General features: G+C 38.3%; 1 protein-coding gene across 4 annotated transcripts in view; it reads right to left on the reverse strand.

The window, feature by feature from the left end:
* TCF20 (transcription factor 20) overlaps nucleotides 1–12,150 on the reverse strand; it is a 133,736-nt gene that overhangs the window by 15,804 nt on the left and 105,782 nt on the right. For all 4 annotated transcript variants that reach the window (XM_082280225.1, XM_082280224.1, XM_082280222.1 and 1 more), the window contains one exon: nucleotides 482–575. In XM_082280225.1, coding sequence (XP_082136351.1) covers nucleotides 482–575 — 94 coding nt within the window. The remainder of the gene's footprint in view (nucleotides 1–481; nucleotides 576–12,150) is intronic.

Below are 12,150 nucleotides of genomic sequence, written 5' to 3' on the forward strand. Positions count from 1 at the left end.
ACCTACTCAAGAGACTGGCTGAACTGCTTCTTAGGAGGGAGAGGGACGGTTGTGCTGCAAGTGGTATTGATGGTTCTACAAACACAAACACTCGAAATCATTACTAGGACTACCCATAGGAGTGTAACCCTGAAAGGAGAAACCTCTTTCTGCTTACTTACATCCTTTTAGCAAAGGCTTTCTATTTTTGGCAAGAAAAGAATGATCAGTTCTCACACTACAGCCAAATTTCAGTCACTGAGCTACATTCCCCCAAACCAGGCTTCTTCTGCCCTTTCAGGCAGATTCCTTTTCATTACAAGCTCCATCTTGTCCCAGCGTGTTAATGTACTGTTCATCTCATGCCGTTTCTCACCATTTATATTACTTTACCCTCACAGTAAGAGAAAACCTGAGAGGGAGTACTTTGTAAGGTGCCCCAGAATTATTTAGTGTCATATGACTTGAGTAATTATGGAATACAGTTGTCATTTGTTCCTACCTGCATCGATGGCACATGGGTAATGGTATCGGAAGGAGCAGCCTTTGTTGTAGCAGCCTAAGGTGGCTCCTGGTTCCTGGCAATGGGAACATTTCTGAAAGAGAAACCAAGAACGAACAGCAATGAAGATTGCAGTCATCTTTCTGAATACCTGTATTTTCCGGGGAATTTTATCAACCACATTCCAGCACAAATTTTTTGACAATTCATTTTAAACTCTATCTTTCCACACCATACAAATAAAGGCCTTTCAAAAAGGTAGCAACATAAGCTCTTTCAAACTACAAACTTTTCAGCTGTGCTAACCAGGCAAGAGATACAAATGTTCAGCCATTCAGAAAGAACTTGAAACACTTCTTAAATCTGTTTTACTGGCCCATGTTTCAGTACCTGACAATGACATTGCTATTAAAATAGCAGGAAAAAGAGTGTTTTTGAATCTATAGCAGCTTTAAAAGGAAAATTAGCATGACAAATAACGATTTAGGAAGACACCACCAAAAAAGTAATTTGGTTACGTCATTTTCATTATCACTAGCAGTTGAGGCAGATCAAGGCCAAGTTGGATATTATTTTGCAGGTGATCCAAAAAGGTTTATTTGGAGCAGGAGAAGGTGCCATCATGGGAAAACTCCTCATCATCACAGAAATGGTACATCCAAAAAAAAGACTTGCAGTGCAACAAGGATGCTCACACAATTATTGTCAAAGTAGCTCAGACTCATCTGATGACTATGTTCAATTTTCATCCAATTAGCTCAACTAGTCAATTATGTATTTGACCATAATATCAGACAATCAGCAGAAAATCTCTCACCCATTTACTTCATCCTGAATGACTTAAGGAATGACCTAAGGAAGTAATTCTAGAGCACATCTCATTCAGACAGCCATTTTATCTCTTGAATGTATACACCAAGTGATTTTTGTTAACTAATCTAAGATTCTGATGAAAGCTGATTTCTGACAGGTTGACATTTTTCCCTTATAAAAAGAATGGTAGAATTCACCAAATGATAAGAGATTGCTACTATTTAAAAACTAAAAAGTGAATTAACTACTGGCAGAAAACGAAGAGAGAACCTGCCATCATTTTTGAGTCATACTTAATAAACACAGGAATTTTGTTTATTCTGTTAAACACAACCAACACCACAATAAAGCCTTGTTTGGTACAATCCACCTTGAATTCAGGCTGTGAGGAGTTGCCTTTGGTCTCTGCCTGCACACAGAGATGATGACATGATCTAAAATCACTGCTGCTACTGGAAAAGCTGGTGTCAAACCACACGTGCTCTACTGCTGCTACCAGTGAGCTGCACCTGTACTGCACAGGAACAGCTGTGCTCAAGCCAGCAGCACACCTGGCACCGGACATGAGCACGGCTTTTCCACCATACGGTGACGCTTGCTTGCCAACATGGCCACGTCCCCTGGAGCACGTCTTCAATCCCTGACCAGCACACACACTGCAGTGGAGATCTGCAGAACAGACGTGGCCAAAGCTAACAGCCACAGCAAAGTTCCTCACTCTGCATAGTAAACAGGGGGTTGATTACAGTATTTCCAAACCCACTGAGAATATATGACAGTTATTGCTCTTCCTACTATTCTGTGCTATGCAGAGATGACTATAGTTTGTATTTAAATGCCTGAATGAAGATGAAAGCAAAACTAGCTCCAGCCATAAACCAGGTGGCCCTCTTCAAATCAAAGCAGATGCAACTAACAGAAAAGCTTGTGAGACGTCAGTTCTCGTGACATCTACAACTGCAGTTTTGAATAACACCTTCTCTTTTCGGGTATGCCAAAGCATCCTGAGCCTGATCTTCAGTGCTTCCTAAATCGTGTCTATCTTCTAAGCATGACAAACTACTGCAGTATTTATGATGCAAGGGAAGTGTCCCTGAGGCCTAGAAAGAGACACACAAGCACCTTGTTATTGCCTGTCAGAACATGAACGCAAGTTTCCAAAGATTAAAGAAAAAGGCTAAACCAATACTGAAATGTGCACCAAAATGTATGGCCCACTAGCCAAACTGCAATGCAATTCACTCTCCCATGGGAGTAAAACCAAATTTCATCCACAGAAAATGTCTTTCCCTGGCTCTGAAGTCAACTCTAGAAGGATATTATGTATTGGCACTAGTCCCAGATTCACCTATGCCAAGTACTCACAAAGTGCAGCTTGAGGAGTTCTGAAACAGAGCTCTGTACCTGTGTACTTATTCTTGCTTTTAGATGTGGCTGACTGGGATTAATTATTCTAACAGGACAGAACCCAAATTGACTATTCTTTTTGAATGCAGATATGAATTTCTAGTCTTGTTCCTCAGAGGCATTCTGCCCTCCTCACTTTATCTCATCTTTTACATACCATCACACTGTTGCAACAGAAGGTCATTCTCCCGTGGAACACTGTGTCCTGTGCAGAGCAGTCAATAAGAGCATAAGAACTACAGCAGCAGAGATTGAACTGCAGCTGTATAAAATATTTCTTAATAATAAAAAGGCATGTCTTAAAGGATTGTGCTGTATGATACAAGAGAAAACAAGACTCCTAGCAAAATTTTTGATACTTTTCCAAAAGTTAATTTATTTTGTGAACTTATTCTTTGCTGCATCTAGCATGGTTCATGTTGCTATTCTGAAACTCACAGCACAAACATGACGGGCATTTTGACAAATTTTCAGCTGAGAATGGGTAAGGAATGCTTTAAAATCGTCTGTAGTTAGGAGTGATCAGACAGTAGAAGTGGGTAGTTAAGATGCCAGTACACGTGCATCAAGCCTTCATTGCCACTCTTTTTTAGTCTGGCAGACCAACGAGATTTTACCAAGGTTACCTGTGCCACGCCCACAATAACAATTCCCCAGTGGACGACTATGCCACTGACGGCTCAAGGCAGAGATCATCTGCTGCTGCCGGCTCCCCTGCTGCTGAACAAGTCTCCATTCTGGCAGATGCTTCTGCTTTTCACAAGCCACTGACAGTCTAATGGCCCCATTTCTTCTACCTCCAGGGACCCCCGACCATCTGCTTCTTTCAAGGGAAGCAGAGGGAACCACATACACAATAACTACTCTTTTCTTTCGAGTTCTTCCTTCTTGACACACCTGAGTGACTGAACAAAGCAGACGCCCTACTAAGCTGCATGGTTCTAAAACAACTTACGAGTGTATCACCTTATCTTTGAAAGAAACTATCATCATGTAGTGCCACATGGTTTCCAAATACATCCAGGTGTTTCCACGAACACAGAAAAAAAAGTGCTTAAGAAATTTCTGGATGGTCTCAGTCTTCTTTTGCAAGAGATTGCTGCTGTGCCTTAAAAGATAAAAAGATGCCCTGCTCCTGCTGATACTTTCTGTGGCTTTGGTTAGAACCCTTGTCTCACGCATTTATGGTTCAAAACAAGAAGAAAATATGTACACTACAACTAGAAAACATTCTAAAACCAAAATAAAATCACAGAACTTCATACAGGAAATGTGTGAATTCAGCATAATGACCACTAATTGTTTTCTCGGTCCACAAGCAAATTTTCACCCAAACTCCACCATCCTGCAGCCATTCGCCACCAGATGGTAGCAGCCTGCTTGTCACTTGTAATGGAATTATAGCATTCTTAGCTAGGGAAACAGCACTCAAGCTCTCCTGGGAAGAGAAATTCCTTTTGCTCAGTAAGCAGCCTGCTTAACCTCCCCTGCTTGAAAGAGCTGAAGGCTGGTACTTGGAGTATGCTCCCAATGGGAGGTGCCAATGGATAGTAATCATTGCCAGGCATCTAATCAACTCTTGGCTTAAATTAAAAAAAAAAAAAAAAAAAAGAAGGAAAAAAGAGACCACACAGCGAAGATTGATTCATAGGTCCTATCTCCACAATTCATCTCTGGCCACAAGGCACATACATCTCACTTAGAATAGGCTGGAGAGACTGAAAAGTGCCATTTAGAAGAGACACTCCATCCCATGAACTAAATTATCAATAGCATTAAAGTCAGATACATTGTTTCTACTTCTCCACGCTATTAGCAGCCCATTTCTTCCTTGCTACAGCTCATCATTCTGTGTCTACCAAAATGAAGTAACAGCCAACCTGGAAGTGTGAACATTTGGGGGACAGCTACCACAGCAGCAGCAGAACAGCTCTGATTCATTTAAAATGCTACGCCACCTACCAGCTATATTTTTTTTCTTTATGCTTGGCTTTTTTCCCCCTTGCAATCTGTATTCTTTCACTCTTTTGAGACCATACTGCTATATGTAATAAATAAGAGTATGTTTTTTGAGTACCTTTTTTTGCCTCCCTTAGATTTGTACCCAAATCAACCTAAGTGCTGTAACATAAAGATATCCTGAGCTATCTACCTTCCCCTTCTCCCAAACAAGCAGAAAACTCTTAGCCTTGTGAAAACAAGTGCCCCAAGCTGCTCAAGTAAAACACTCACTTGCTCACTTTGGCTCTGCACTGACAGAGATAATATCTTTGTCCCTAGACAAAGTACTTCTAATTACTGGAATCCTACCGTGGACACAGTTTTGCTGGTGGGAGGATGGAAGCTGCAGACTAGCCCTTCCAACATATTCTGGACAGGAGCAGGAACAGTTGCTTAGAAGCAGAAATTAATTTCTTCTAACACTATTTTAAGGTGTTTTCAGATGACTCTTCCACTATCTTCCCTGCTGAACCACTACCAAACCAGTTTACACAAGCACATTCACAGCAGATGCAACCGTATTGTATTTTCTGCTGTCTATAATACAAAGCATCTTTTCTCAATGATTGGTTGCACCCCGTACTCAGACTTCTTGACTTCCTCCCATCCAATGACCAGTTTTTCTTTTGCTCTGTTTTCTTTCTTTTTCCTTTGCTTTGCTTTCTAGGCATCTCCTTGTTTTGCCCCTTCTTGCATACCAGTGTAAATAATGCATAAAAGGAGTAAAATGGAAAGCAACAACTAAAGCAAAGCAAAGAAAAAGTGAAATATATGTGGCAATAATTATACAGGTACAAGTCTTTGCTTCACATGTTATGTGCATTTTTCACACTCTCTCCTTCTCCTGTTTAAATTATAAGCTTTTAGGAAAATAATTGCTTCTGTATAATTGCACTGCACAAATGCAGATGTGAGATAATGAGGACTTCAGAGTCAGCTGCAATATTAGGAAGGAGGGCCTTCTGACTATTTCTTATTAAACAGTTGGCAGGCTCGGCAGAAGCTCGGATTTAATATCCAGGCAAAAGGGCAACAGAAGCAGCAGCAGGCAGTCACATTCTCTTTCCTGGAAAGTGGGATGCAGGGAGACAACTTATTCCAAAAAGCTACAAGAAAAAATAAACAAGTGTGTGTGTGTGTGTGTATATATATATATATATATACTGCTTGCTACAGGAGAAAGAAATAAGTGATTTTGGAAGAGTGCTGCAAAAAGGGACCAAGAGGAAAAAAGCAGGGTGGGAAGACATTTTTAGGAAATGTGAGAGGAAGAGTACTTCCACTCTGATGTGCAGATAATGGTTAATGAAAAAAATTGTTTATGTGACTGGGGCTAGAGATAACAACCAGTACTGAAGCATAGAGAACTATTAGTTTACATTTCCTGACAAACAATTTTAAGTTACCAAAGAACCAGGCACAGAATATCAGTAAAATGAACCCCACAATTAAAAAGATAAAAATCTTTAAACTTGCATTATAAAAAGGCACCTCTTGCCAATGATGATACATTCCTGTAGCAAGAAAATCAAATAAATAATAAAAGATAATAGTCCTGAGTAAAACTGGACAGTTATCTTCAAGTCAAGAAACTAAGGACAAATTTAGATTCCAAGGTTTCAGCAAACAGACAAATCAATGAACTGGAAGATGCTATACTAATAAAGCTGCATTAGGAAACATAGTGAAAAGTCAGAACTGCAGTGCTGCACAGGCTGCTGAAGCACAAAGGGAAGCTGCAGCTCAAAATGGATGGCATAGAAAAAAAACCCACAAGAAATCCAAGAGCTGGAAAATGTCTTAAAAATGGAAAATCCTATTCAAGACATATGAAACTGATTAAACTAGAACAGAAGCACTTGAAATTAAGAGCAGAGCATTTTATTACCCTCAACCAGGAGGAAAAATAGAAAGCAACAAGAACAGAAGTAAATATTTAGTTCTAACAAAGAATGGTTTGCCAGCAATAATTTTAAGGTCCTATGCAGACACTTAAGCTATTCAACTGCACTTACAGAGACCCTCGAAAAGGGGGGTGAACAATAAGATGTGAAAACTTGTGAAGTTTGTAAAATGATCCAGGGTAGCCAGATCTCAAACTGATAGTAAAAAGCTTCAAAACCATCTCACAGCCATGGATAACTGTATGATAAAATGGGGATGAAAATTACTATTGTTAAGTGCAAAGTGATACATGTGGTGAAAATATTTTCACCTATGCACATACATGATGACAGATTCTAAATTAGCTTTTACTACTCATAGGAAGGAATTAGTAGTCATCCTAGACAGAAACATCATGCAGTCCCTGCCAACTGCAAAAAAAGGACAGCCAAAACATATACAGTTATTAAGAAAATAAATCCATAATGAAACTCAAATCTTCATGATGTCTGTTACTCTTGCAGTAGCCTGACATCTTACTATTATATGCAGTTCCAATGACCCTATTAAGAAAGGAAAAAATCGACAGACCACAGAGACAACAAGGAATGTAAAGAACCTGTATATAAGAGAAGTCTAAGTATTTTGGAAAAGAGGGAACCAAAGGGGGATTGCGACCTACAAAATCCAGTATGATGTGCGCAAGGGAATGATTCTTAGCAGTTTCCAAGAAGGAAGGGCAGGTTTAAATGTAACATAAACCTGCTTTTTTTCCCTCAAGTAACTAAAAGTCATTGCCAAAGAATGCTGCACCAGCAAAAAGATTATCAAGTTCAAAAACAGATTAGACAAGGACAGGTATGCCTCTGCCTGGTAAACACAGGGATAACCAAAGCTACAACTCTAAAGCTGTGATTGCTGAAACGAGGGAGAATATATGCAACTGTCATTCTGTACATGCCTAGTTTACTACAAATCTCTGAATATGTGCAGTGAAGTGGTAAATACATGGCCATTGCTGGCGACAGGACATCGCAACATAATGTATTTTTGCACCTGTCTGGAAAGTTAGTTCTTCTGAAGACCAAGAGATGTAATTGTGAAATTCCACAATGAACAACAAAACCCCCCATGATTATCAAAAAGAACGCAGGTACCCACAAATTACTGTTTGGTTACAAGTATTTAAGACTCTGCAGTCTTATTCTCCCTAACAGGAAGGTTGAGCTAAACTGTAACACTATATAAAAGATTGAAATTCAATCTAAGTGATAAATTCATGTTCTCTTCTCCTTACAAGCCTGTTTCATTCACTTGGTGGAGTGATCAAAGGCGTAAATGTGCATGAATATGTGAGACTGGTGGAGAGCCAAGTAAGACCTGAGGGGGGATGAACCCTTCCCGCCTCTTCCACACAATGGAAGGAGAAAAATCCATATCAAATGAAGACCCAGTGTAACTGAACCAGAACAGAGGCTAGGTCCTTCAAGAGTTAACCAGTAGCTAACTAAAACAGATTCAGCAAAAGTAATGAAACCAGTAATTTTAAATGGTGCTGAAAAATCCTGTTTAATTTCAGTTAAACAGGCTACGTACATACCTATGTAGCCATTTCATACTTTTAAAGGAATATTAAAATAATACATAGACTACCAAGTCCAAGAAGCCAAGAAATTCATAAATTTTGTTTCCTTTGATGCAAAGAGCCACCCTGAATAAGAGAAACATTTCAGAAAACCACTTGTAAGTATAGGGATTTGAATTTGCTAAAGTATGCAAGTCTAGCAGAAAAAATTATACAGTTTACGTTATCTTGACTATTCATTTGGGGAATTAAACATGCAACAATAAGTGCAATTTAGTTACAAAAAGGTCTGAAAGATAGAAAAGCAGACTTAAAAGAAGAAAAAGAAATTCAAATTTTCAAGCAGTGATTATGTGATAAGGACACACAGAGCTGTGGGAACAGCACAGTCAGCAAGGGAGCATTTACTCCAGTTGGATTTTCTACCAGTACTAGATTTATTTCTCAGCCATCTTGGATACTGATTACAGGAAATATCCAAATACATTGTGAATTTCTATTTAGTGCAAGACCTACCAAGTACAGTATAAAACAACAGCATGCAGTTACCTTAAAATAACGCAACATCTCCACCATAATCGAAGAGATTTTGGATAAATTAATTACCAGAAAAGCAATAGCTTTGAATATCAATGTCTGGAGTGATATAAAAAAGGAAAAAACCTGACACAAGCAAGAAAATGCAATAAACTCAAGGTTTTCAAGAGCCGAACTGCATAACAGAACCAGCTTTTCTCTAATCAAAGAAAAAAAGAGATGATGCTGAGTATTTGCTAAAAGGCTTAAAAAAAAGATTGGTTCATTAAAGACACAATCGCTATGTTATTAGGAGCAGTAGATTCAACAGAAACAAAATCTTTATAAAGACTTAAAAATAAGGAAATACTTTTGATCAAAGCAAACTGTAAATGGAAAATATTTTGACAAGATATTACATATCTATGCAACCTGACAGGAAAAGGGTGCAGCACAAATCCATCCCTCTCAATGACTCAAAGACTTGTAACATTGGACAGAAATACACCATTTGTCATTACTTGTAATAATCCGTGCAAGCCTTCATCATAAACAGAGCCCCACTGTGCAAGACACTTTGGTAAAAGAGAACAAAGCGTTGGTGGATGCAAAGGGATGAAATAGGAATGGTGAGACTGAGCCAGCAGTGTTGGGCAGAGTCCATCTCAGCAGCAGGCTAAGCATATCCAATTATTCAGCACAAATCCCAGACAAGAAGGGCTTTGAAGAAATGCATGAAGAAAAACAAAGGTAAATGTGCAGGGTTTTGAAAGTGAAGCGCTTAATTTAGGAAATTATAAAATTAGCCAGGGTGTACTGATTGGAAGTGAATCTTAAGTTCTTGAAATTGAAAGAAGAAAAAGCAGCAGGATAAAAGCAGATAAAATAATGACAAGTAACTTATGTTTGAGGCATAAGAAAATAGGAGGTGGGCAGATGAACGTGAAGGAAGTAGGAATGTGAAAATGACCATTTAGAACAACAAATGTTTGTAACAGTATTCCATCCAAATGGCACTTTACTAAGAATACCAATTCTTAAATTGAGGTGTAAAGAACCACTCCTACTGCACAGTCAAAATACATTTCACTATAAGGACAGGTGAAAAAAGTACAATGTTTATCTTACTGGAAAATAAATAACTCATCTCTCTAGAAAAAAAAATTACAAGCTTATGAACCACAGCAATAAATCATCAATCACAGTTGAGGGAAAGTAGACAATTAACACATATTGATGAAATGTCCTCAGATACACAGAGGGTGCTCTATGTAAAATAATATTCGTTGGCCAAAAATTTGAATGGGTTTAGAGAGGAATACATTATTTCATTATTCAAGAACCCATAATAATATATGTGCTGCTTAACCTGCCCATTGCAATAATAGGTATGGTTAATGAATTCTAACCTGAATTTATACAAGAATATGTAGTGTCTGTAGGCTTGTCACAGACATGACACAGAAAAACATGGTATGAGCTAGCAGCAGTTTAGAAGAGGCAGAAAATAGAAATAGCGGCAGTCCAAGCCCGGATGGCATTCCAGCTGGATATTACAAAGCAGATGAGGTAGTTTAAAGGACACACATAATGTGGTTCTCCTGAGAGAAGAACGTCATCCGTCTAAGGATTAGATTGGGTTCTCCTGAAATCTAAAGGGAAAGGACTAATGAAGATCTTCTGGGCTCAGAACACTGCTGAATCATGGTAAAGGCAATAATACTCATTTGCAAGCCACACCTTCAGTTTTATAAATCTAGATCAATCTATACTATGAAAAAAGGGCTGGGATGAGCCACAGATTGCTAGAAATAAATTACTGTGCAAGATCAAAGAGAAATTTCAATCTTTTTTTCACCTGCAGTAGAAAGCAAAGGACACAGGCAGTTTTGGTTTGTTTTTCTTTTATTTTACATAAACACACCCTCTTCTTACTTCTTATTCCTTCATCTTCTGAAGGCTCTAGCCCAAAAGTGGAAGAGTAAGTCAGCATTAAAGTCTTCTTTGTCAAGACAACTTCAGAATAGATGATTCTTCTTTTGGTGTTACCTTTGTAGCTATCTGTCCAGGAAACTGAATTTATTGGTAAATTTTCATAACTCCTGTTCCCCATGACCTGCCTCTGAAAGTTTCTGTTTAGAAGAGCGGTACCATGCGACATCACAATGATAAACTGTAACGCTTCAAAGGAAGAATAATTAAATTTAAGTATAGGACTTAAGACTGCATTAAAAACCTTGTAAAAGGGTTTTATGTACCTATAATGTGAATATTGGAATTTTCTAATCAACACAATTTCCTAAAATAAACATTAAAAAAAAAAAATGTTGGTTTTCTGGAAAGCATCAGTTATGAACTGTGTCAACTCCAAAATTTTAGTAATTAAATTTAACTTGGAGAGTTACTCTGCAAGAAAAATCTCAACAATTAGATATAACATTGAATTCACATATGGGATGAGTACATTGCTATTAGTATTTTAGTATTATTAAAAAAGCATTTTAACTTTTTACAAGAAAAGAGGAAGTTAACAGCAAATGAACCATTACAAAACATTTTTATTATTTTTTTGGACCTGACTCTAAATGATACATGAGCAAACTTTATCTTCCTGCCATTACATCTATGCAACTACACCATGAAACCTTGTGTCAGCTCCCTAATCTTCCAATTTAATTGAGAACATCTGACAACTTAAACACATACTGTACATTCAAAGCACCCTACAAATTTGTCTTAATGGTCACAAAATAAGTGGTCTTAAAGCCTACTTTACAGAATAATCAAATGACTTGTCAAAGGCCATGCAATCAATTTCTGACAGGCATGAAGTCAGAAAAGTTCACAGCTCTCAAACCTGAACTCAAGTACATGAACTTGCTTTTCCCTCCCATCCCCACCCACCTTTTTTTTTTTCCTTTTAAGTTTCACACTGAGCAGCAGTACCCTTTGGTGGAAGTCCCCATTTCAGAGATTCATGCCAGAACGCCCTCCTCCTCCTTCCCCTCCCCTAGCAGTCTTTTATGAAGCTGGTCAGTTGCTTTTAATCATCAATAACTTTCTGAAACTTAGCAAGTGTGAGTTCTCAGTAAGAATAAAGGAGTTGGAGGCACAAGAAAAGCTGCAATTAACAGCAGTCTAGTGCAAAGTAACAACAAAACCATGTTATGAAATGAGGAGCCATGAAAAAAAGAAATACAGCTGAGTTTGGTCTCCTAGTTCTAAGCACAAACCAAAAGAAAATATGCAAGAAGCTACAAATGAGGGGGTGAAATCACTAATAAAGGAAGACCGCACAACCAGTTTTTAATATCAACTTTTAATATTTTCTCAAACAGAAGAAAAGCTTATGACCCAGACAACAATCAGCTGGCTAAGACCTAAGTGTACTTATGCTACAATGAGTTGTGCAGCCAGACCTCAAGAAGGCATATGCAATCTGTTTTTACCCCCCGTAGCTCAG

This window comes from Coloeus monedula (assembly GCF_965178545.1).
Source record: "Coloeus monedula genome assembly, chromosome: 4".
Classification (NCBI taxonomy): Eukaryota; Metazoa; Chordata; class Aves; order Passeriformes; family Corvidae; genus Coloeus; species Coloeus monedula.